The 26,470-nt window shown below is 37.4% G+C and overlaps 2 protein-coding genes across 2 annotated transcripts in view; one reads left to right on the top strand and one right to left on the bottom strand.

The window, feature by feature from the left end:
* The window catches only part of DNAJB6 (DnaJ heat shock protein family (Hsp40) member B6), a 261,352-nt gene that overhangs the window by 143,231 nt on the left and 91,651 nt on the right, over positions 1 to 26,470 (bottom strand). The window lies entirely within an intron of this gene.
* On the top strand, positions 11,589 to 18,916 carry MNX1 (motor neuron and pancreas homeobox 1). The gene is made up of 3 exons (XM_053467726.1): positions 11,589 to 12,146; positions 15,307 to 15,467; positions 17,681 to 18,916. The coding sequence occupies exons 1-3, from the start codon at positions 11,654 to 11,656 to the stop codon at positions 18,035 to 18,037; spliced, it is 1,011 nt and encodes a 336-aa protein (XP_053323701.1). The 5' UTR covers positions 11,589 to 11,653; the 3' UTR covers positions 18,038 to 18,916.

Below are 26,470 nucleotides of genomic sequence, written 5' to 3'. Positions count from 1 at the left end.
GGGATAAGCATATGGCTCCTGAATCACAAGAACGAGGACTATAAATTAGGAAAAATGGGCTGATCTGCTGTCAAAATGTTTCTAATTACGCGATTTAAAACATTTTATACTATATTGTGCTTATTAATGACTGACGTACAACCTGTATTATTCTACGTGTCCGCATGGAATGGCCAATATGGCAGCCCCGTCCTGGTCTTTTTCATGTTTCCATTTTGCTGTTAGATTTGTGCTTTTACGGATTAAACATTTCTGTCCATTAACGTATTGTATCCTAAATTAAAAAAAAAAAAAGAGGACCGCCTTAATTATCATTTTTTGTTTTCACGCAGGGTGCTCGCTGCAAGGTTCGTTTGGACACATCCTCAACCACTACCTTTTTTGATCAGGAAGTACTTTCCAAAGACAAGTGCGACGGAAAATTGATTCCCCCAGGTTACTGAAAAAAAAAAACAAAAAAAAAACGACTCTATAAATTTCAATATTTTACATTTCTTGTTTGTTTTTTTGTATTAACATAGTGTTCCCTTAATGGGTCTGCTCTGAGGCTTGTTAATTTCCCATGAGCAAATAAAACTTTGATGCAGTTCCTAGGAGAGTGGCCAGCTGATGAATTGACAAAAACTAATCAGCTTTATTGGGAAACAGGTTAAGGGCAACAGAGTGTCAATAATTCTCGTTCTTACCCCCTCATCCATTAACCGGAGCCGGTTGATTACAGCCGGGAGCCTTCGCATCCTCCGCAGAAATTGCTTTCATAAACTCATCATTATTACCAGTTGATGCAAGCAGCTAATTTACCAAAGACATCTCGGCAACGTCACATTAATCATCCGGGTTTATGTATCATTATCTCATTTACAGAATGTCTTTGGGTAATATGCTCATGTGGTTTTTTTTTTTTCCCTGGGTTTTTTTTAATTTTTTTTTTGCCAATATGGCCGGCCTGATGACTTTAGCTTATTTAATTTAGATAACGGCTGATACGAGTTGTTTGATTTTTTTTTCTTGTTCTCCGAATCACGGTAAAAGGAAAGGGGTGCGCTTTTCAAACAATTGGTGACGAAATTACACATAAATTATACACAAGTTTAGTTTTTCATTTTAGTTCATGTTATTGTTCAAGCTCCTGTAAAGTTACTAAATTTGCATGAAACTTGAAAACATAGAATTTAAAACATTTGATTTTGACAGCAGATCAGACCCATTCGGCCCCCATCTAGTCTGCTCATTTTTCTTAATGTAAAGACTAAAACCTTAATCAGTCGTTGGTCTCATCTTAAATTCAAAAACCATATGCCGATCCGACGCCCTGCGGTGAACAAACTTCCTTTTGCTACAGCCAATTATTTAAAATGTTTACTCATCGTACGGAGCGCTTGCTGCCATTTTCTGTGCCTTAGTTCCTGTGTCTTTATGAGTAGCTGAGTCTCTTTGGCTGCAAGTCTTCCATGAAGACCACTTCTGACCAGGCTTCTCTGGACAGTAGATTGATGCACCAGAGCCCCACTGCCCATACTGACCTGATGGACATCTTGTTGGACATCTTCCGATTGTGTATGGAAGTAAGCGTGATGTGTATTTCATCAGCTGCACTAAAAAACTACATCTACTGTATTCTACATTGCCCATTTCTTTGTGCGTCTTCAAAAGAGCTTGGACGGAAGATCTGCCTGGAAGAGACCTTGCTGGCGCGGTATAGCTACCTTGGGTGTTGTTGCTGTGCTCAGGCTTGCCATGGTGTATGACTTCTAACATTAAACTGTCTACAGCAACTTCACCTTGTAAGTTTGGCTGTTCCTCGACGTGTTTTATTTCTCCTATACAGCTGTTTCTGTTTCAGTTAATGGTTGTGTTAACCCTACATATCAAATTGATGATCATTAGCATCTGTTTGGTATATTTGTTTAATCATACCCCTAGCTAAATGCCCACGAAAACCCTAACATAGTTCATAAGGTTGAAAAAAGACCATCAAGTTCAGAAGCTGTTTTGAAGGCAACGGGTGGTCACACCAACTGGATGATATTAACTAGAACCGGCTTTGTAGCTCGACTATATGAGTTACCCTACTGCGGATGGAATCCGTGATGCATCAAGCGACTGTATAGGCCAACAAGGCCAGTACCTAATTTTTGTAGTCGATGCTTTTTTTTAAGCTAAGGGCTTAAGGACACTTTAATTGGCCTTTAGGAACGGCACTAACGGACCCTCTGGCCATTTGTCAGCTTATGTGACAATAGACCAGGGCCTTTAATCATAACGTAATTTATGGAATGTCATTATTTTAGATGGAAATAAAATAAATGAGGATAGGTTTTCTGAAAGAAATTTATTAACATCTAAATCTTTCAAAAAAATCTACCGATATTGATAAAGCTGAATATGAAGAGCCTACAGGACGGCAGAGTTCACACATATTTTTTTAAAGAATAGTGCCGTGTTCTGCGTACTCGCTCATCCTCTTCATCAAGAAGAATGACTGTTCATCGAGGACCTTCAAAGTGAATTGTGACTCTCCTGAATGAAGTTACTTTGGGATTTAATCATTGTGCTAACTTCCATTTTATTATATTTAACACTCTTCAAGGAACCATAACTGATTTGTTTGAATACATTTTCCAGCATATCCATCTTTCACCAGCTTTTTATCTATAACATGTTTCCACTTTTCTTACTGGAGATATGGAAGGCAAAAATGTTCTGTCAGTTCAGTATTTTTTACAATCAGGTCCCGCTCTACCATGTAGATGACCAAGGTGGTTGCGTAGGGCTCAGCTTTTGGGGCCATCACAAAATCCTCAACTTGCCTGGAGTAGTACCATTACATGGTGACCCAGCATCAGGCCGGGACTGGTTATCTGGCACACCAGGGAGATGCCTTTTGGTCCGAGGGCGCTACACGCTCACCCAGTCACTGCTAGGCCACATGCTACTTGTCAGTTGCACCTGTCAGTGCAAGGGCCACCTCGACATCACCAGACCACAGAAGAGTCACCTAGGATGGATGGCAGGTTTTTCCTTCAAGAAAGTAGGGCCAGCATCTAACTGGAACCCCATCCATGCTGAAGGGACTATATTATATTATATTATTTTGCATTGTTAAATCCCATCTCAGGTATACTCTGTATGCTGTCTAGGTCCAGGTGGGCGGCAGTTGCTCTTGGTAGGCTCTTCGGCGTCCCAGTGCTCAATGGACCGGTTTTGTGGAAGATCTTTGATCTACCTGACTGGCCTATTTACACTATGAAGGCTGTGCCGGCACAGCCTCCATAGACTTCATTAAGGGCACTCCATACTTAGTGTACTTGGGACACCAACCAATACGTATACTAGAGAGCCATGGATCTGCTGAGGGTCCATCAGTACTGACCGGCTCTAGTAATGAATACCATTATGAAGAAATCCCAAAATGACTCCCCGCTGCTCTTCCCAACTCCACGCATAACATCAGTATATTACTGCGTCCATCAGGTTCCCTCCACAAGCTGCCTTTTTAAAGTTTGCTCTTGGCTTTGGCTGGTTATACATTCATAATGTATCAAGAAACATACTTTAAAAGGATGAAGTTGATGAATGTGTCATTTTTCAATCTAATTAAAGGGAAACAAACACTTTGTTTTACAGTTTAGGATATTCTGGTTATATGATAAATAAAATGTAATTGTTTTTTTTGTATTGTTTCATCAACCTTTTGTGTCTGATGAGGCTTATTACTAAGGCCACAGATGTGAAATGCATAAGGCCAGGGCCGACATCACAAATCTCGGTTCCCAGTACAAATCTAAAGACAAGGCCCCCCCTCTGTCCCACTTCATATTCCTCTTACTACTAATAAACATATGGACTTGGGAAAAAAAGATAATATCAATAATATTCTATAATCTAAATAATAATAATAATAATATCTTTTCATAATACCTAATAAGATAAGAACACACACAAATTGAAATAATAATATAATAATTTATATATTTATCAAAATTTCATAATACATTTTTTTCTGTTTATATCAATATCCCATGAATTACACTGCATATTAATATAAAGAGAACACAGAGTAAGCCTTTTAGTGCCAGAAGGGTGTATTCAGACCCCTATCACAACCCTCCGAAAGGGTTAAAGTAAATCTAATGCATTGACTGGAGCAGATGCTGGGGTATGTATAGGTGGGTATGGGGGTTAAATGTGCTGGATCCAGATCTGGGAATAGAAGAGATGTTCTGAGCTCAGAGAAACCTTTCAGAAGGATTTCCCTGAAGAGCCCGGAGCTGTCCAGGGTCATTGGGGCATCTTTAACGAGTTCATTAGTCAGATTAACCAGACTGCAATAAACTGGCAGCAGTGTCATGTAGAGTACACACAATCCATCCCCAAACAAATCAGCAGCATATGGCTCTGCTGCAAGTGATTGGAATACAAAGGTAGCGGCTAATCACTTAACTCAATGGGCTGAGGACACAGAGGACACTGCTGCCTGCGCTATGGGGGCCACCGAGAACAGGGTCTTAGTGAATGATTATAGCTGCTAATGCTATGTACAATCGGGCTGCCCCTGAAAGCCTTTAACCCCTTAATAAAGACTGCTTACTACAACTCTTGGGTTGTAATCCTTTTGCCATTTTCCTCCATTAATACTGGCTGAGGGTGACTGGAGTTGGAGTCCCACAAAAGCAAATTTTCCATCATTTGAGTTCTAAAGGAACTTGACACTGTCAGAATATTCAATGATTATGACAATTCCTAAACTGGTTGAGAATGAGGAGTCTTGTGGAAGCATTCTATTAAGAAAACTATTGGTAGACCATAGCAGGGCAAGCAGGGGTTAATCCCTATAGAACTGAAGTGCCTGAGCTATAGGTGACACTGATCCCCATGTTACATCTGGCCAATTTAACAACATCAGCACCAATACATATACCAGTTACATGTCTTCTCCTAGTCATTAAGATCTGCAGATTGAGACATTAACCCCCTGCTCCAATCTGACCCGAAACACCCAACACCTTACTGGGGAAAACATCTAATTCAATATATAATAATAATAAAAATAATAATAATAATTAATATATACACTGAACTAATGAACACAAGTGAATAACTAGAGACAGATGTACAGATAGATGGAATGGAACAAATCATTTGAACTCTTCCAATCCCAAGGTTCCTGGCATATTCATTAGTTATTTTCCCTGACCTATAGAGTCACAGAATGGGTTAATTGTGCATCCCCCTCCCTGGTGTTAATCTTTACCAACTGCAGGTAATGTGCTAATTGTGGACAATGGGTTCCAGACAATAGCAGATTGTATTCATTAAGGCAATTTGCATTCCCTAGAAAGTAAAGAGACTTTAATTTCCTTAGAAGATCACAGAACCCGAAAGGATATTTCTGTAGAAAGAGTCTTTGGAGCAGGGAGCGGAGGACAGGCCGAGATGGGCCTACCGAAAGTTCCTTTTCAGACCAGGGGACTCTGCTTTAGCACCCTAATACCACGAGCCCCTATACTACAATACTGCATCCTGATACCACAATACTGAACCTCTATACCCCGATACCCCAAAATAACACCCTGAGACCTCAGCGCTGACCCCTGTACTATAACAATGCACCCTGATACCTCAATACTGAACCCCTATACTATAATACTGCACCCTAATAATACCAAGAGCCCCTATACTACAATACTGCATCCTGATACCACAATACTGAACCTCTATACCCCGATACCCCAAAATAACACCCTGAGACCTCAGCGCTGAACCCCTGTAGTATAACATTGCACCCTGATACCACAACACCGAACCTAGGTAACTCCTACCTATCAGCCCCTGATACCCCCTGCTCCCTGAGTGTATATTTATTACTGTTCTTGTAGTTGTTTCTGTGATGTGAAGCCCATTGGAGGAACATACAAAGCCATTGAAATTCTTTTTTCTTGTGAAGCAGGAAATAATGAAACCAACAGAAAAATGACGTCATTGATGATTGAACTTTTATTATAGCCAACATTTTTATTTTTTAAACGTGTTATTTGGACTCTAAATGGGATGCCCTTCGCCTTATATGTTACAGATCACATTCTGATACATAAATATATGAAACAATATCCAGAAACACCGAACCCAGATCTGCGATTCAACCGCAGACACAGCCTAGTGGCAGCACAGGGCAGCTACCTGTGGCAGATTCTGAATTTCAATGAAGGAGAAATAGCCCATTGTATACGGTTTAGCATTTTAATTTTCCCCTACAGGCTACAGTGAAGCAGATGGCAGATTTCCATGCCCTCACCTTGTGATTGCAAGCTCTGTGGGCTTTTCTCCTATTTTTCAAGCAGAATCATATTCTGTCCTGGTAAATACCATTATAACTAAAATAACCTCATTGCATTGCACAATTAACCATTCGCATGCCAACTGCTGTCCAAAAATACAAACTTTATTTTGTTTTACTCTTTGTCTGTTGATGTGGAGTGATCCCCTAACTCCATTTGGTACTTAAAGGGTTAATACGGGCTGAAAAGGGAAATGAATGGAGGATTGGCTTCCAATCACACACACCCCAGTTAATTGCAATTTTTTCATAAATCCTCTATAAAATGTTCCAGCATCAGGGGGCTCATTATAGGGGTAGGAAGATTACAAAACATAGGCTCTTATTGTTGTACATTGAACATAAACTTTCATCATTCCATCCTACTTTCATATACTGTGAGATAGTATTCAGTTTCTGTACTAGAATGTATCTATTTATGTATATAATGTATTCCATGTTGTGTTACAAGCACATCCTGTAACCTGCATAAAAACTACCCTCTGCTATATGGTTTTATGTGGTCTGAATGCAATCTCTGGTATAAAATCCCTTTTATATTATATATATATATATATTCGTCTATATATGTGTGGATTTGTACACCCTGCCATATGATAAAATAATGTAGCTGCAAAACTATATATATAGAATTCCATACCTGAAACTTTGGTATTACATTTAGTATTTAGTATTATTTAGTATTTTCTTCTATTGTAAAATATATATATATACATTTATTTTATTGTATCATGTGCTGTGGTTCATAGGATATATGTTTATGTATTGTATAGGTTAGTATATGTTAAATGTTGTATTACATGAAATATATAATTATGTGAAATATAAATAATGATAATAAGAATATTAATAATAATAAATTAGTAAGTTGCATCCGTCAGTAGTGTTTATTATAGTATGCATGTAGTAGTACTTGTGTAGTTTGCATGTACTGCTTGTAGTTAGCATGTACTAGTACAGTTTACACACATGCTACCGAATTATTCACTTTATCATGGGATGCATTTTATTATACACTATGCCTTCGTTGTTACTCACTTGTATATTATACCCTGTCCTATTAGTTATACTATATGTTCCCATCATATGTCCCCACATATCTCTAAACGTATGCATTAATATGTAATATATGCAAATATGTTGCATCCTGTAATTTCATCATTTTAGATGTCACTATTTCATAAATATTCTATACCCCTGGTTGTCACTGTATTTGCTTCTCTAAAAACATATATGTTTACTGCATTTGCGGCAAAGAAACAGATTCCTAAAATATTAAATATGTCAGTCATACAAATAATACATGTCTGAGCATTAACCGTTTAAATGTAACATATGAAACGTGAGTTGATATCTGTGTATGAAATAGCTAATAATGTTATTATAAATTATTTAAATTGATATTAAAAGTGTTAAATTCTTAAATAATATATTTAGAATGCAAAGATACATAATAATAATAACAATTTTATTATTATTAAATATACAATTATTACATCTAATTATTATTATAGTTCTAAATATATTAATAAATATCTATTTTTATTGATTGGCAACCATCTTTACACAGACTTCAGCAATTCTATACCAATTGCCAGAATAAGTTCTCATTAAAATGTTAAAAGAATGCATTATTAATAATGAAATTACACGTATACTTGTTTGTATATATGTTAATTATTTATCATTTAAGTATTTCGTAAATCCATAAAAATAACACAGAAATTGATTCTCTTTGCATATAAAAACACCAGTTCTGGGTTTGTATTCTTGATACTGACCCCAAAATACAGATCTGGATAGAAAATCCAGTAAAATATTATTCCTTATTACTTGCAGCTTTTTCTGTGTCCTTGTTACTCTGTAAGTACTAATTATCCAAGGAGCCTTCTTTCCCAGAGATGTGAGCTAATACTTCCAGGCAGGACACACACTGATGGAGTCAGATTGTTCTGTGAATAAAATTGATTTAAAAAACCCCAGGAAATAGCTTTTATGTGGCAGCAAATACAGTCATGTGGCTTATATTTGTTCTACATATTATTAAAGTAAATATTATTGCCCTACTATCCATGACCCCTTTCTACAGGTCATTAACAGGGTAACACTAAACCTCACATAAACCCCCATTCACTCTCTCTATAAAATAATGAATGTGAAACCAGTTAATTGGAGTAAGAACAGAATATGAACCCCACTGTGGTAGGGTACTCTCAGTAAAGCACCCACTCAATCAGGGCAATTATAATCAGAGTACCCACTCAATCAGGGCAGCTTTATTAGAATGCCCACCTATCAGGGAAATTATAGTAGGGTACAAACCCCATAAGGCCAGTTATATTAGAAAACTGACTCTATAAGGGTAGTTTGAATATAAAAAGCTTAATCAGGGCGGTTATAGTGAAATAACAACTCAATCATGGCAGTTAAAGTGGAGTACCCATTAATCAAGGTATTTTGTACCCCACTCAGTACATTTCTGTTGCCCACTCAGGGCAGTGTCTCTAGGGCATACTCGAATGCAAGTTATTACCCTACAAATATATTACCAGTATTGCATATAAATGCATAATGCCAGCACCCCAATCAGGTGTGGGGGTAGAGGTGATATTATTGATATATATATATATAGAGAGAGAGAGAGAGATAGATAGATAGATAGATAGATAGATAGATAGATAGATAGATAGATAGATAGATAGATAGATAGATAGATAGATAGATAAATATCTATGTATAGATAGAAGACATAACCTTTTATATCTCCAATTCATTCCAGTTTTTACAGCTCTTAATCTATACATTTGTATCCAAATGCAGCTTTTGTACATAAAAGAAAACTTTCGGTATCTACAACAACCTGATTGAGAAAAATGCATCAATATATCAAATAATCAAAAAAAACAACCAAACAAATGTAATGATTTACAGCAAATAACATTTTAATATTTGTGGTGGTCAGATGACCTGCCCACCCCTGGCCTGAGAATGCCATCATCCCCTGCACTAACCTGTCCCCCTTCCCTTTAAATCATACGGGGACATTACTGGGATATTTATTTTACATTATGGAGCCCTTGATCACAATGTTATTTGGAATTACAAATGCTACAGTGACCTATCCCCAACATCTACCATACTAAATAGTAATCACATTAAATCACATTATATATGTATGTATATATATATATATATATATATATATATATATATATATATATATATATATATATAACCCTTTAAAGCCACCTTCCTCTTACACATTAAAAGACATAGTTAAATTCGAATCATCAAACAGAAAGATTTTAAATCGATTTTCGGTACTAAGGCACCAGTATAAAACGGCACTGTGTAATAATACGATATGATATAAGAAGACAATGCTTAGTTGGAAGTTTTCGTTTTCGTTCCCTGCTGTTCGCTCGTACATTTTATTTAGGAATTCTTTTCCATGGTTATGGGACAGTTTGCTTAAAAACCCTCTGACTACTTGCGTGTGATCCATGAAAAGGTCACCGCGTTCTCTCCGCTGCGTAATCTGAGTAAACAATTGCCCGAATTTGTTATTATATATATATATATATATATATATATATATATAAAAGCAAGGCAGACAGTAAAAGCACGCAGTAAATTTTGCGAGGGCTCTATTAAGATGATAAGGTCCCATTCTCTTCTTCTATCTCTTTTTATTCTACCCTCTAATATCCGTCTTTCTTCATTTCTGTTTCTTTTTCTTCATTTCTTGTATCTTTCCCTATCTTCTGTCTTGTTTTCTTTCTCTTTTTCCATTGTCTCCTTCTTCTATTTTCTCTGTTTTCCTGTCTATTCCTTTCTCTCTTTCTTATTTTATATACTATTTTATACCCCATTCTTGCCGTATTTCTCTCTTCCTCGTCTCTTTGTCTCTCTTCTCTCTCACTCTCTGTCTTTTTACCTTCTCCTATTTTCTTTTTCTCGTCTCTTTCTTCCATTTTCTATTTTCCCCTGTCCCTTTCTTCATTTATTTTTTCCTGCCTCCTCCTGCCTTTCTTCTTTCTGTCTTCTTCTCTCTTTTTCACCTGTCTCAAATCTCTCCTCTAGCTGTCTGTTTATTCTCTCTCTCTCTTTTTTTGTCTCTTTCTATCTCTCTCTCCCGTCTCCCCCCCCCCACCACCACCACCACCCTCCGTCCCCTGTCCTCTGCCCGATGGGAGCTCAGACCCTTCTGAGGCTCTGTTGGACTCTCATGTTCACTCACCTGTGGATTCCCAACACAGAAACTGTAAAGCTGCCTCTGCTCGGGGTACCTGTGGACTGCTGACTCACAAGAGGTGTGTGTATAACACAGCAACTCATCATAGGGGTAAAACAAGTGACACAACTGCCATAGAGTTCTATGTGACTCAGCCCTTGTGTGCCATTTGTCAGTATGCAATAGTATGTGTCATGGTGTGTCTGTAGTAAAGATGTTGCTGTGGTTGTTGTGTGTTTTTGTTTTTCCCCTTCTGGTAATTGTAATTTGTTTTATGTGACAGTGTGTGTAGGTGAATGTAGTTGTCACCATAGATGATAATGTGTGTGCTAATGTTTGTGTAAGTTGACATAACACTTAGTCCTGTGTGACTTGTATGTGCATAACATTTTGTGGAACAAAGTGTTTGTGGAAATGAGTTGGTGAATGTGTTGTGCTCTGTATTTAAGTTATTAAGTCTGATACTCTATAGCTTTAAATGTGTGTATTTGGCAGTGTTTGATAGTGTGTTCAGTGACACTCTATTTGCTGGTTTGTGATAGTGTGTGTTGGTAGTGTATGTGTGATAGAACCTTTGATATTGTGTGTTTACTTAACTAGGTGGTTGTTTGACATGGATTGTGTTATAGTGAGAGAGTGTATTTGATGTTGTGTGATTACTTAATTGTGGGGATAGTGCGTGTGCTGTATTTGTGAGATTGTGTCTGTGGTGTTGTATGTGTGTGATGAGCTTCTGCTGTAGCACGTGGTAGGGGATCCCTGGCCCCTGTACCCTCTCCACAGCTTGTATTACATCCAGGACCAGCCCAGTCCATTGACAACCACAGGTCCGAGAAAGGACCAATAAGATCCGCCCACCAGCAGCTCTCCCACGAATCAGAGAGGCCGGCTCGGTTAGCCAATAGGCAGGCGAGCCGGGGCTTCAAGTGGGAAGAGTGGGGCTGGCAGAGAGTGACTCGGTGACACCTGCAGCTGCTGGACTCTCCGGCTCATAGTGTGGGACACGCGTGGGGCTGCTCTCCGTGCCGTGGATTGTCCTGGATCCCCTACTCCCCTTTATCATTGCACCAGGACCCTCGGATATGATGGAAAAATCCAAGAATTTCCGGATCGATGCTCTTTTGGCCATCGACCCCCCTAAGGCTCAGACATCCCCCCTGGCTCTGGTCACCTCACTGTCCTCTTCTTCCCTGTCCACGTCTGGGAGCCCCCCATCTGAGCACACGGACAGCCTGAGGACTGAGACCCCATCACCCCCAAGGACTTGTGGACTGGTCCCTAAACCTGGCTTCCTCAACAGTCACCAGCATCCAGGCAGCATGCTGGGCTTACACCCCCAGGGGGGCACAGGAATCCCCCCACAGGCCCTCTATGGACACCCGGTTTACAGCTACTCAGCAGCTCTGGCAGCCGGGCAGCATCCTGCCCTTTCTTACCCCTATTCCCAAATGCACGGGACCCACCACAGCCACCCCCTGGACCCCATCAAGATAAGTGCTGGCACTTTCCAACTGGACCAGTGGCTCAGAGCCTCCACAGCTGGCATGATGCTCCCCAAAATGGCAGATTTTAACTGTGAGTACCACTTGTTTCATTTCTGCCACCCTCTTCATTCACATGCAGCCATGAGATGGGCTCTGACACTGCCAGGGGCAAATTAACACTGATCACTAACATCTAATGAATATGTGCCCTGGGTAACCAAACCTCTGAAGTGCATCAGCCCTTCACACACCCAAACCAATAAACTGTACAAATATCCAGAGAAAAGGAATTTTCCTGCACATAATCCCTCTATAGAAACACCGTAGAATATTAACACACCTTACTTTATTGGTATTTGTCTGAAAAATATAATGATATATTTGTTTTCCTCCCAATATTAACATTTGACGTCATAGCTGTAATTTATACAAACGCCTAGGAATAAACATTATTAATGTGACAATTTTTAGTTAAGAAAATTCAAAATAATATACCGTACATTCAAAAAATCTATATTAACATTATTTGTAATTTTTCCACTTACATTACCTACATTTTTATCGGAATGGGATTAAAAATGGAAAGTTACGGAAATTCATAGAAATATGCAAGTCATTTCATGTTCAAATTATATACAATTTTAGATATAAATATATTCATATATATATATATATATATATATATATATATATATATATATATATATAAAATTGACTTGCATGTAGAAAGAAATGCAAAATTCCGGAAATCTGTAAAATATAGGCATATTAAGGGGGCTTTTATAAAAATATTTTTCAGCTCAGGGATAAATTCTATAGAAGTCTATGTAATACAAATAAAATTCGAGAAATAATTTAAAATCTTTGGCAATCCAATATACACTGTTATATTAAAGAACTACCAAAAGGCGGTGTAAAAACGTCTGTCCGCTGTGTAAAGTAATATACAAGATATAAGTAATATATAATAGCGATGCACATAAATATATCAAAAGATATATTATATCTATCTATATATAATACATACATATACATATATACAAATATAAATGTATATTAGAATAAAATTAACGATATACACCATACATTATATAAGATTTTAGTAATGAACATGTGGAAAAATAATAATAAACTATAAATGACCTTTATATACATTTCTAAGAAGTTTTTATGAAATGCAATTATATATATATATATATATATATATATATATATATATATATATATATATATATATATATATATATGGAAAAATGAGTATATATATATATTCACATATATATACACACATATACATACATTTTTCTCAGTGTTATTTTAACCCTTTATTAGACATTGTGCATTCTCTTCTATACTTGTAGCTATTGTGCTGTTACATTTAGCAGAGGATACAAAGTAACACAAGACGTTTAGGGCTTTTGTGGCAGGGTGCAGTACATGCTGGGAACTCTCAGGGAGGTGACAAATTCTGCCCCAGTGTACTGGCCTCTACAAGCACAATAAGGTCAGCATCCCAAGGAGCACAGCAAGGAAATCCACTCCACCTCCAATTATTATTATTATTATTATTATTATTATTATTATTATTATCTTTGTTTCTACAATGCCAGATCACCTTCCTCTTCTACTAAATCATTGCAGACAAAGCTATTCCAAGCATCCCCCAGCTTTAATAACCATGTGTTATTTTCACTTTAATGTCAATCATGTAAAACCATGTAAACTGCCTTTTTTTATGGCATAACACTTCCAGAGACCAAGGTCCTATTCAATTTCCTCTGCAGTTGTGTTGCAGACTTTTAATACCTGTGATTCTTGGAACATTTTATTACATTAATAAGATGTGTGATGTATAAAAGGTGTGAGGGTCCAAATCCAGCATCAAGGAATAAAAAGTGCCTTCCCTTTAAATAGTTTGATTATTTTTCATGGGTTTAACAGAAAGGAATCTGAACCAAATTGTGCCATATTTTAGAAATGTGCATTATTTATATATATATATATATATATATATATATATATATATATATATATATATATATATACACACACACTTTATATAATAAAATATATAATAATATATTTAACAAAAAATATTATTTTTGTGTGTTTATTACGTATCACATAAATAAATGTATGCATAGGTAAAGTCCATTATTTTATATTTTACACAGAAATTTGTGTATTTAATTCAGTGCAAGATCACTCGCACATTGCAGTATATATAATGGCCATAATGATAGTGTAGTCTATATCTTTTAATTAAATCCTTAATGTATTGTCAGGCTGGGGATAGAGTTTCATTTGTTTAACTAAATCAGAGCTATTAGCCAGCAATAAGCCTAATTACCCATCCCAGGAGGTACAGGGGTCTTTTCTAAGGACCCCCCATTTTTATTTACATCCTCATCTATTCCTCTGGGAACTTAAAGGTCTTCTTTAATTTTATTTATTTTTATTTTGTGAACAATCACTGTGATCTATGACTTTCTGTTTTGCATTTGTAAAATGTTTAATTGGGGCAGATTAAAGTGATCACTGCTCCATGTTTGATGTCTAGATTAAAATCCAAGGATCTCTCCTGAATAAACAAGGTCTTATCTGATTGGAGGATTAAACCAGATAATTACATTTTGGGACAAGAGGTATCACTTATCTCTCTCTCTGATTTCAAACCAAAGCTTCAGTTTCAAAGGGTCATCTCCCACCCCCTGTTTCCTCTTCTGCTATATTTGCCCCTCTGCTTAGCCTTGCATTTAACCTTATCAATGCCAGACAGGCAATCAAGGCTTGAAATAAGCATTAAACTCCCCTCCAGAGCTTAGTGGGTTAATAGCTGAAAGATCCATTTCCAGCAAGCTCCATAGGAAGTGCCATCTAAATGCTATATATTTCATGACAATTGCAACTCCTTAAATTAAAACCTAAGTGAGACTGAATCTAACTCCCCATTAAACTGACATACATATGGATTATGGCTCTACTGAAAACACAATTTCTTAATATATTTCTATGAATGATATGATATTAGCCAACCCTGTCCCAAATACAGAATCGTATAGAAAATATATGTTTTGCTTTAGCTATGATTCCTAAATAATAATACAATTATACCCTAAAAGAAATTACACTGCAATCCAAAAGAACATATTGTTGTATATATTTGAATACTAATAACATATTTTATTTTTGTAGATTTTTTCATGCTGGGTTGTTTAAATGAATTCTCTTATTTTATTCTGTTTTTACAGCCCAGGGTCAGTCTAACTTATTGGGGAAATGCAGAAGACCCAGAACAGCCTTCACCAGCCAACAGTTACTGGAACTAGAACATCAATTCAAGCTGAATAAATACCTGTCCAGACCCAAACGCTTTGAAGTGGCCACCTCCTTAATGCTCACAGAGACCCAGGTACAGAGCTAATCTATTTCGGGGTCCATCTCTGTTCCCCCATACCATGGTGGGGCTAGTTAAGGGTGGTCTGTCTCTATATGGCACCATACATTCCTAATTTTGTCATTGGATCAATATCAGTGGTAATTCAAGGAGCCATTGGCCAGTGAATCCCAGGGGTATAAAGTACAGACCAACTTGTAAAAATAAAAATAATTTTAATAATATCCTCTTTTTTTATTTCTTCAGTTTACCCCTACAGTAATTTGCACCTCCATCGCTATCATTTTTCCAATTTATTCCCCACTACCAGTAAGGAGTTAAATTATGACCCTATATAATATAATTGTTGTCTGGATAATCGCCAGGCAATATATAGTTTCAAATTGTTTTAGGCTGCCATTCACACCATTTAATGCCATTTTGGAAAATGTAGTCATTTGCCACTGAGTGACACGTTAAACTGAGCTGGTGCTTAAATGGTTAATTTAAAAAACCCTTCATAGGCTTTTTTTGCGATTTTTGTTTTTTCTGCCCATTAAATTCCTCCTCCTGGGAAGTGGCAATTAGTTATATTTTCCCAGCTTTATATATGTTTATATACATAGAGATAATTAACAAGGCTATACATAGTTAAAACATAGACTATATATACATATATTTGATATGATCTGTGAAAGGCATTCTCCATATGTTTAATAAGAATATTATTTGTGTTACTGTGTGGACTGTGTTTGCTCTGGTGAAAGCCAGCCAAGAATGGCTGAGAATCATAGGGGTTATACTACACGGCTGCTGTTCGGTATGTATATATATATATATATATATATACTCTGATTTGTATTACCATCATTGACAATTAAACTGTTAATTTGTTTTTATGTAATTTGGGCCATAATATTCACATAGTTATTTTTTGATTTGTGTTTTTTAAATATTATGAGCTCACTATTACATTTTGATGATGCATCAGCAGATTCTGTAGCTGTTACAATAAGGTAACGGTAAAACTGAACAACAGCATTACAAATGACAATATATACAATTGTCAATATCTATAACATACATTGAGACATACTGGTACAGAAGGAGGAGAGAGTTCTGTCCTTGAGAGCTTACAATCTTCACCAATCTTGGATTTATAGTTTATACCTTGAGGAACACCCAGGTCGTTTTTTCTCCCCCTTTCTTTTCAGTATGTGGCATCTTAAAAAGCATTGACAATAAGTTAGCAATTTCTCCCTAGTTCCTGCTGCTTTTGGATATTTCCGAGCAGTAGATGGGTCTGATGGGCAAAGGTTTAGGGTCTCCGTTGGCCCAGCTCTGTTATTCTCAGCTCTGTTGCCTTTTGGCTCATCAGAGGATGACATCATACCCTAGATCTATTAGACAAAGCGTAGAGAGATCCCTATCAGTAGAGACATACAAGTCCCCGCTCCATCCATCTCTACACTCAATTTATTAATGTAGCAGCAACTGGGCAGGTTGAAGAGAGGTTGGATAGGGAGTCTACTGTCAACGCTGGGAACGTTGCTGAACTGCAATTTTTCAGCACACTAAAAATAACATTTATGAATTGTCACTTTTTTATGGACACTTTCTTCAAATCCGGGATGATCATAATAAAAATCTAGAAAAATAGTTTTATAATATTGCTTCCATTGCCCTATTCTTAAGTGATTCTCAAACCAGTTCCAATATGTATTGTTATTTTTCACCTCTTCGAACATATCAGTGTATTGCATGACATGGAGCTACTGTTGATCTTTGATGTTGCTTTATGGGTTTCCACTTTGCCCTTCCATCCAGACCTGGCTTTAAAAAAGATAGCCAGCTAGCTAGCAAAGACAAAGCTAAAAAAAGAGCTTCGTGATTATCAATTCTGGAACGTTGGGTGGAAACACGGCTGCCCAGGCTGGGTGAACACATTCATTATATCCAGAAATGTACTAGCTGGCTCTCATACATCGTTGTGGGATCATAAGTGGTCCAATTGACATAAAAGAACACAATTTGTTTTCATATATTAATGTAAATGATGTGTCTAGCTTGAAGCACACACAATTCTGCACTGCCTAAAGAAACAAATTGGGGTTATGGATGCCATCTTTATTATTTAGTAGATCCAGTTTCTGATTTTTATGGCAGTAAGCAATATGTTTGTATTCTATATCTATACGGGTATAATTTTGCCAGCGTTATTTATGGCCAACTTTATATTTTCTCAACAGGTAAAGATCTGGTTCCAGAACCGGAGGATGAAATGGAAGAGAAGCAAAAAGGCCAAGGAACAGGCCGTCCAAGACGCAGAGAAGCAACAGCGAGGAGGCAAAAGCAACTCTGAGGAGAAGTGTCCAGAGGACTCTCAGGATGAGAAGACCTCCTACCACGTTCACTCAAGGGGAGAGCCACTGAAAGGTACCAACCGCCACTCCAGAGACTTTACTGACAGTGAAGACGAAGAGGAGCGGGAAGATGATGAGGATGAAGAACAGAGAGAAGGAAAGCATTTCTACCAGCATTCATCTGATTGCACATCAGAAGAAGACGAGAACTCTCACAACAAACAAAACAGTCACATGCACTGATTCCTTCTCCAGAAAAGCTGTTCCATTTGCACCTCATCGGCCACTCTTGTTGGACTTTCTTGGAGGACACCTCCCTCTATGTTGGACTTCCCTCTATGTTGGACTTTCTTAGAGGACAACTAATCGCATTATTGTACATCTCGACTAGCTGGGAACCACGTTCCATGTGACTATATCCCCTAGAATGTAGTAGCTGAGAAGTTGGGTTTCTTCACCTTTCCTATCTGCACATTGTAGATAGAGCAATATTCCTAAAATTGACACCATCCTACAGCATTCCACCATTGGGTAGCCAAGGGTCATCTACCCCTTAACCACATTATCGCAGCACTACAGAAGATACGTAACTACACAACCAGTGTCCCGTATGTTTCTTCTTTGGGTTTATATCTAGAAAACCATTCTCCAGTAGCAGTATAAGGAAAAGGAGTTGTACAGTGTTATGACCTTTCAGTGTCAAGCCTAAGATGATGCGTATGGACACTATTTGTCCATAAACTCTATGAATGGGAGTCCTTCTGGAGATGTTTAAGCTAGAAACTAGCTTTATTTTTGTATATTGTATTTATAAAGAAATAAAATACCTCTACGTATGCATGCTAAATTATTATTATTTAGCTTCTACCATCAGTGGGATGGTATGTAAAATACATTTCTTTTGTACTAGAAATATTTAAGCATTTTTTTTTTCTAGTGGAGTGAAATACATCTTTATTAAAAGACAATTATATATGATAAAATAATATAAAATAAATCGCAGATCTCGGTATCTCTTTCGTCGATGTATGGGAGCCATTTTTAAATTTTATGGAGCACCTAGTCTAGGTAGGTTGGGGATCCAGACCAATTCTGTATTAATGTGGCTCACAATGTATTAAAAAAAAAATTATGACTTATTTTTCTTGCACCCATAAAGTAATTAGAAAAAAATGTTATAGGTTATTTTATTGGTTGGGTCCTAGAAATTGTATCATCGATTTTTCCGCACCCAGCGAATATGATGCCTCGTGAGAAATAAACTGTGAACTTTACACTAAACACAGGAAAGTTCCATTCTTATATGCAATCATTATTTCATATCATTTTACTTCAATTGTATTTTTTTTTATGTTGAATATCAAACTCCTTTTAAAATTAATTTAAATAGGCATCCACCCCTCATAAAAATAATTGAATAAAAGTGATGAAGAGATGGGATCCTGCGAAAAATGTGTCTGTTTGTTGTTTTCATTACGTGATATTGTAATTTATACTTCAATAATCGATGATTTATCTCATGGCAAAAATCTCATTGGTTCCGGATGTTATATTGCGGTTTGGATCAGCAGAGATAGGTTTAATATTATACAGAGACATGCGAATAATATGAACAGTGATTGAGGACATTTCAATATTTCCGATTAGTTTTCTTATGTATTTTTTATAATCTGTAGAATAATTAATTTAATAATATTTATTATTATTATTAATTTTATTATTATTATTATTATTATTCAGCACTCCTTACAGTCTATACAATCAAAGGGTATCACAAAAACTAGAATTGACAGATTAAGACAAACGATCTAGAAATTTGCAGAATTATTCGAGATGTGTACCCGTAAAAAACGTATTTTCAGCAATAACATATTATTACACAAACATTATTACACAAAAAATTGAAACAAAATAATAATAAAAAAAATAAATATTGCATAGATTTTAACAGTCAAATCACTATTAGTTATTTATATTAGTCATATTAACTATTAATATTAATGTAGAAAATATCATGTTAAAATAATGTATTTTTGATGATAATATCACGTTTCATACGTCCTAATCTGAACGAAGATAGAAAACAAATTCCTGGTGACCTGTCCGCAAGGCCTCCCATTCCCACTGATCTGTCACGCAGTAGCACGTTTTATTAGCAATATTTGGGTAATTTCTCCTAATTCTAAGAAAAAGTCGGATGTAATTGAAGAGACCCATCTAGTCTGCCCACTTTTCTTGTTGTAAAGACTCAAACCACAATAAGTTCTTAGTTTTGTCTCAGATTCAGAAGCCACATGCCTACTAACTGCATCAGCCTTTACCACGTCTGATGGGCGGTTGTTCCATTTATCTACCACCCTCTCAATAAAGTAAAACTCCTGTACATTACGTCTAAGCCTCTGACCCGCCGGCCTTTCTATAGTTCTCCTAAAATGCCTTCAAAAATGGAGCGTTGTCGTTTCGTTTTAGCGACGTGCTTCCTATAACAGTAGAAGCCTCTGTTCAGAAAATCATTGCCAGATTATTCATTAAACGGTAATAATACCAAACAGAAAATGTTGCTCTGGAAAGTCACTTTGAAAACCCCATAATCATTATCGCAGCGTAATTAATAACCGGTGTCAGGCTGGTGAAAGGTCTCAGCTAAATTAGAGACCATTTGCATTTTTTATCATTTTTATGTGAGGGCATGCGAGAGATTTCCAATGTTTCAGGGGTGAAAGTTCATTATGATGTATACAATAGGGTCATTTTAAGCAGGGTGGTGTTAGTGGCAATTCAGTCAAGGGGAGCTTATTCTACCCACTTGACGTCCAGCTGTGACTACGTCAGAACTCTCTATTCATTTTATCTGGATTGTTACCTTCTCTGGTTCATTGTCCATCTACTTCCCCCCAGAGGTCGACGGAAGTGTTAAACGTCACCTCAAAACAAAGCTAATTAACACACGTCCTTAATTAACAAAAGGTAACAAGGATAATGTTTCCTTTGTGCAAAACCAAAACAAAATATGCTGCTGCCTTCATAATAAGTCAACACAAAGAAAAGGTGCCAGGAAGGACCAAGGGATCTCAATGTGTCCGGCTTGGAGGAGAAGAGAGAGGAGATGTGATAGAAACGTTTAAATACTTTAAGGGATTTAACAAAGTACAGGAGAAATGTAACATATGGAAGTTTTATTTTACTGAGAGGGTGGTAGATAAATGGAACAGCCTTCCATCGGAAGTGTTAATACAGTGAGGGAATTTAAACATTCGTGGGACAGGCATATAGCTCCTGAATCTAAGACGAGACCAACAACCGATTAAGGTCTGAGTCTTTAAAGAAGGAAAAACGCGCGACTAGATGGGGCCGAATGGGTCGGATCTGAAGTCATATTCTATAATCCTTTGTTTCTGATACACAGCATGGTGGTCACGTTAAGATTTTATAATCTACCATGGAAGTTATTATTGTGGGATCTTTAGGGTACACCTCGTGTTTTCCTATTGTCTCCTGCACTGGTATAAATATAAGCTGCAGACAGTCCAAGAGGAGATGCTGAGTGCATGCTGGCATCCTTTCTGTGCTCCTTTTATGGACTGTCTATGCAGCCATTTTTGGCAAACGTGTTGAATATGAACTGGGCATTGCTGCATTGCCATTGTTAGCCAGTGGTGCATGTCTCCCAAGCGGCACATATGTATTCAGGGTTTATTCAACCCCAAAACATGTCTACTGAGCTGGCCTAGCCTATTCTTGCAGGAGACCCTTGCTTGAGTGTGCCCTTCATAATGCATAGTGAACTTCCCTCCTCCGAAATCTTAGTTTAGTGATTAAATCCCACTGTGTGACTGAGCGGGGAGTGAGAATTGGGCCATTGGTACAGTTCTCCTGCTCCCTTGTTCTAGATGATCCGGAAATGGAGTGTTATGGTGGAATGACATCAAGCCCATAGTTGCCAATATTCCAATGTAAACATGGGGAGTCTCAACCACAATTTGCCAGCTGTCCTAATTCTTGACACTGTTGGCAACTGTACAGGCGCAACATTGTATATCCCATTACTTTACTACCATGGTTGGGTTGAGCTACACACAAGGTCAAGCTTTGGGGTTTCCAACAAGGGGAACCTAGAACTTGGCAAGTATTCAAGTCCTCTGTGATTTAGTGTCTGATTATAACGACACCCATGGCAATACTAGAAAGTTTTAAGCTGTAATTTTTATTACTAAAAACTAAAAAGCATAAACATGGGTGACATATTATGGATTTATAGGTCCAGGTGACAGATGTGCGATGAAAGTCTTAAATGAGTCGCAGTGGTCATCAATGAACGTGAATGCGGTTCTCTAGCGTTGGTGACTTTTAGCGAACAAGTGGAACTGGTGGAAGCTGTAGTCCTACAAAACTAGAGGAATTCCCAGGTTTCCCAACCTTTTAGTAGCCTGTAATCTTCTCAGGATAGAAGCATAAAGAAGATAAGGGCAGTGATAGCCCACATGTGGCAGATAGAGTGTTTACTGAACACGTGGAATGCATTCGGTTCCCAGACTCTGCGTGCCCTCATCCTGAGAAAAGTCATTAATAGTTCTATTGGATCCATGTGAATGTGCAGGCGAACAAACACCAGGGTATAGTCAAACCACAGAAATATTTCACACCAAGGCTGCAATGGTTGTGGGTTAATAAAAACTAGCACTTCGCTTCTAATCAATCACAGGATTGTCTGGAGCCTGGGAGCAAGTTAAGGAAATACAGCAGTAATTATTCATTGTATTAAATGAATTCAGCAATTAAATTAGACTTTTTGCTACGGCTTTTCCTTGCCAATACTAGGAAAAAAACGATGGGTTTTTAATTTCATTTCTGTATTTCATTTAATGACGACTCAACGCGGGAGTGTTATTTGTGTACGGGGATATTATTTGTATAAGGTGATATTATTTCAGTACAGGAACGTTATTTGCATAGGGGAACTGGGTCTGCTTTAACTTAATAAATAATCTATATGTAACAATGGCAATAATCAGCTAACAAATAAAGAAGGAAATAAAAAAAAAAAATTAAATCTGAATTGGGGATTAGTACATAGCATTGCAGGGGCCAAGTGGGAGAGAAAAGCTTTTTTTAATACACTGCATTTTGCATAAAACTTAAAAAAAAAACAAAAAAAAACACCCTATAAATACAAAAGGGGCACATTTTTATAAAAATGGTTGTATTAGATATCAACATAATTATTATATTTATTATATGCGTTTAATAAAAGTGATATATTTTTTTTTCTTCAAATACCATGTTCTAGATATTATTAAATAATATACATTATTATGCGTGTTAGCATGAATGTGTATGTCTAAATCTGTGTGTGAGCATGAATGTGTATGTGTGAGTGTCAGTATGAACGTGTATGTGTGTGTTAGCATGAATGTGTATGTGTGAGTGTCACTATGAACATGAATGTGTGTGTTAGCATGAATGTGTATGTGCGTGTGAGAGGAAGTATGTACGTTTTTTTTAAATGTGTGTAAATATACGTGCCAGTGCGTATGTACGTTACTGGGGAGGGGACAGGGTGCAGACAAGACCAGTTGGCATTAGTTGTAACCCCTTAGTCCAGAAGGTGCCAGCCCTCCCTGGCAGGCAAAATTGTGCCCAAAAAGCTACAGGGGGCACACAGGAACTTAAATTTTCGGTCCATGGTAATTTTTGCCTTTGTGTGGGAAATGTTCCACTTTTTAAATCATAAATTAAGAGAAGAAATATGAAAATATATGCAACGTTGCATGTTCCAAGTTTTAGATTATGAAGTGTTTCAGTGGCAATTTAGATGCTTACCTCTCAACCATCCCTTTTTGTGCAGTTAAGTCCCTATTATGGACCGATTTGCCCCACTGTGCTGCTTTTGCAGGTAGTGGGTACTATGGGCTCTGATCGTTGGGCTCCTGAAATGTTGGGTGGTATGCAGATGTTTTGCAAGCAGTAATGTTTTTCTACACGTTTCACATTTTTCGGGTGAAAAACCGATTGTTAGCTTTTAATTACTTGGCTTCATAGATTTTTTTAAATCATTTTAGAGAGTTCCCCATCCACCTTTTCTATTTCGTTATGGGGTCAGAAAGTGTCATGCTCTCTAGTACTATGTACGATATATCTCACGTACTCCACACACTCCCTGTACCTAATTATATATTTCTTATTATATATTAATTAATACATATATTTTTTACATGATTTTATTATATATTTTGGAGTTTTTTTGCCCACTTTTGTGTAACTATTTCACGTAACCTTACACATTATGGACTGTTTGCTATTTGGCCACGGGCTAAAGTATATTTATTTACAAGGATATTAAAAAAATATTACAGGTGTTCAAATTTATATAAAAATGTGGTAACTGTTTCCAGCGGGCTTCCAAGGCGCTTTTTTTTTTAAACAAATATTTAGCAGTACTTTAGAAGAGAAATGTTACAACAAGCCACGTGTTTAACATCTGGTCACCGTTTCAAGCCCTTCATTATTCTATGGGTTACTGGATTATATAGTGACTGCTTATTCATTAATAATGTTACAAAGTAAAGCGTTGGCAATCGTTTTAAGAGATTACTTTATGGGACTGCAGTTTCTAATGCAAACAATAGAATGGCTTAGTCTTGAACATGCTGACTAATGGAATGAAAGTCTATGGAGGAACAGACTTCATTAGCATTGCCATAAAGCATCAGCTCAGTGTGGTGTTTGAGCCGGGACAGTCCCCCAAAATATCACATGACTGACAGCAACGGCGGCCCCCAGGTCTGCAGATAAAGAGAGTTTTATTTTTTTGTCAATGCTGACTGACATTACTGTATACAGCACTGGGTTTATTACTGTATACAGCACTGGGCTTATTACTGTATACAGCGCTGGGGATTATTACTGTATACAGTGCTGGGGGTTATATTACTGTATACAGCGCTGGGGGGTTATATTACTGGATACAGCACTGGATTTATTACTGTATACAGCGCTGGGGGGTTATATTACTGTATACAGCACTGGATTTATTACTGTATACAGCGCTGGGGGTTATATTACTGTATACAGCGCTGGGTGGTTATATTTCTGTATACAGCACTGGGTTTATTACTGTATACAGCACTGGATTTATTACTGTATACAGCGCTGGGGGTTATATTACTGTATACAGCACTGGGTTTATTACAGTATACAGTGCTGGGGGTTATATTACTGTATACAGCGCTGGGGGGGGTTATATTACTGTATACAGCGCTGGGGGTTATATTACTGTATACAGTGCTGGGGGTTATTACTGTAAACACCGCTGGGGGGATATTACTGTATACAGTGCTGGGGGTTATATTACTGTATACAGCGCTGGGGGTTATTACTGTATACAGTGCTGGGGGTTATATTACTGTATACAGCGCTGGGGGGTTATATTACTGTATACAGCACTGGATTTATTACTGTATACAGCGCTGGGGGTTATATTACTGTATACAGCGCTGGGTGGTTATATTTCTGTATACAGCACTGGGTTTATTACTGTATACAGCACTGGATTTATTACTGTATACAGCGCTGGGGGTTATATTACTGTATACAGCACTGGGTTTATTACAGTATACAGTGCTGGGGGTTATTACTGTAAACACCGCTGGGGGTTATTACTGTATACAGTGCTGGGGGTTATATTACTGTATACAGCACTGGGGGTTATATTACTGTATACAGCACTGGGGGTTATATTACTGTATACAGTGCTGGGGGGTTATTACTGTATACAGCACTGGGGGTTATATTACTGTATACAGCGCTGGGGGGTTATATTACTGTATACAGCGCTGGGGGTTATATTACTGTATACAGCACTGGGGGTTATATTACTGTATACAGTGCTGGGGGGTTATTACTGTATACAGCACTGGGAGTTATATTACTGTATACAGCGCTGGGGAGTTATATTACTGTATACAGCGCTGGGGGGTTATATTACTGTATACAGTGCTGGGGGGTTATATTACTGTATACAGTGCTGGGGTTATTACTGTATACAGTGCTGGGGTTATTACTGTATACAGCGCTGGGGGGATATTACTGTATACAGCGCTGGGGAGTTATATTACTGTATACAGCGCTGGGGGGTTATATTACTGTATACAGCACTGGGGGTTATATTACTGTATACAGCGCTGGGGGTTATATTACTGTATACAGCACTGGGTTTATTACTGTTTACAGCACTGGGGAGGTTATTAGTGTATACAGCGCTGGGGTTTAATGCTCATGGAGAAAAATATTTTCTCTATGGTGCTTTCCTTCAAAACTTGTGACCAAGCACAAGATTGCAGCCCCCCAAAAAGCTAAGGTAATTTATATATTTATACTTCAGTAGAAAGGAGGAGGATATATGATTTATATGAATACAGATATAATATATAGCGGTGAGAGTTAGGATTGGGGATCATTTGGAATGTGACGATTCCCCTTTAATCTTCACCCTCTGTCCTTCTTCTCATATTCATTAATATGCTGCTGCAGTCCGCAAAGTCTTCCTATTCCGAACCTTAATAGCCAGTGAATTTACCTCTCTAATAAATTTAATGATCAATTCATTCTTGTCACCGAAGCTCTTCCCCAAATCAATTATAGCAAATTTAAATATAATCATTGGCTCGTCCCCACGAG

The sequence above is a fragment of the Spea bombifrons genome, chromosome 5, assembly GCF_027358695.1.
Source record: "Spea bombifrons isolate aSpeBom1 chromosome 5, aSpeBom1.2.pri, whole genome shotgun sequence".
Taxonomy (NCBI): Eukaryota; Metazoa; Chordata; class Amphibia; order Anura; family Pelobatidae; genus Spea; species Spea bombifrons.
Note: the sequence above shows the minus strand (reverse complement) of the source record. Positions and strands in the feature narration are given on the sequence as shown.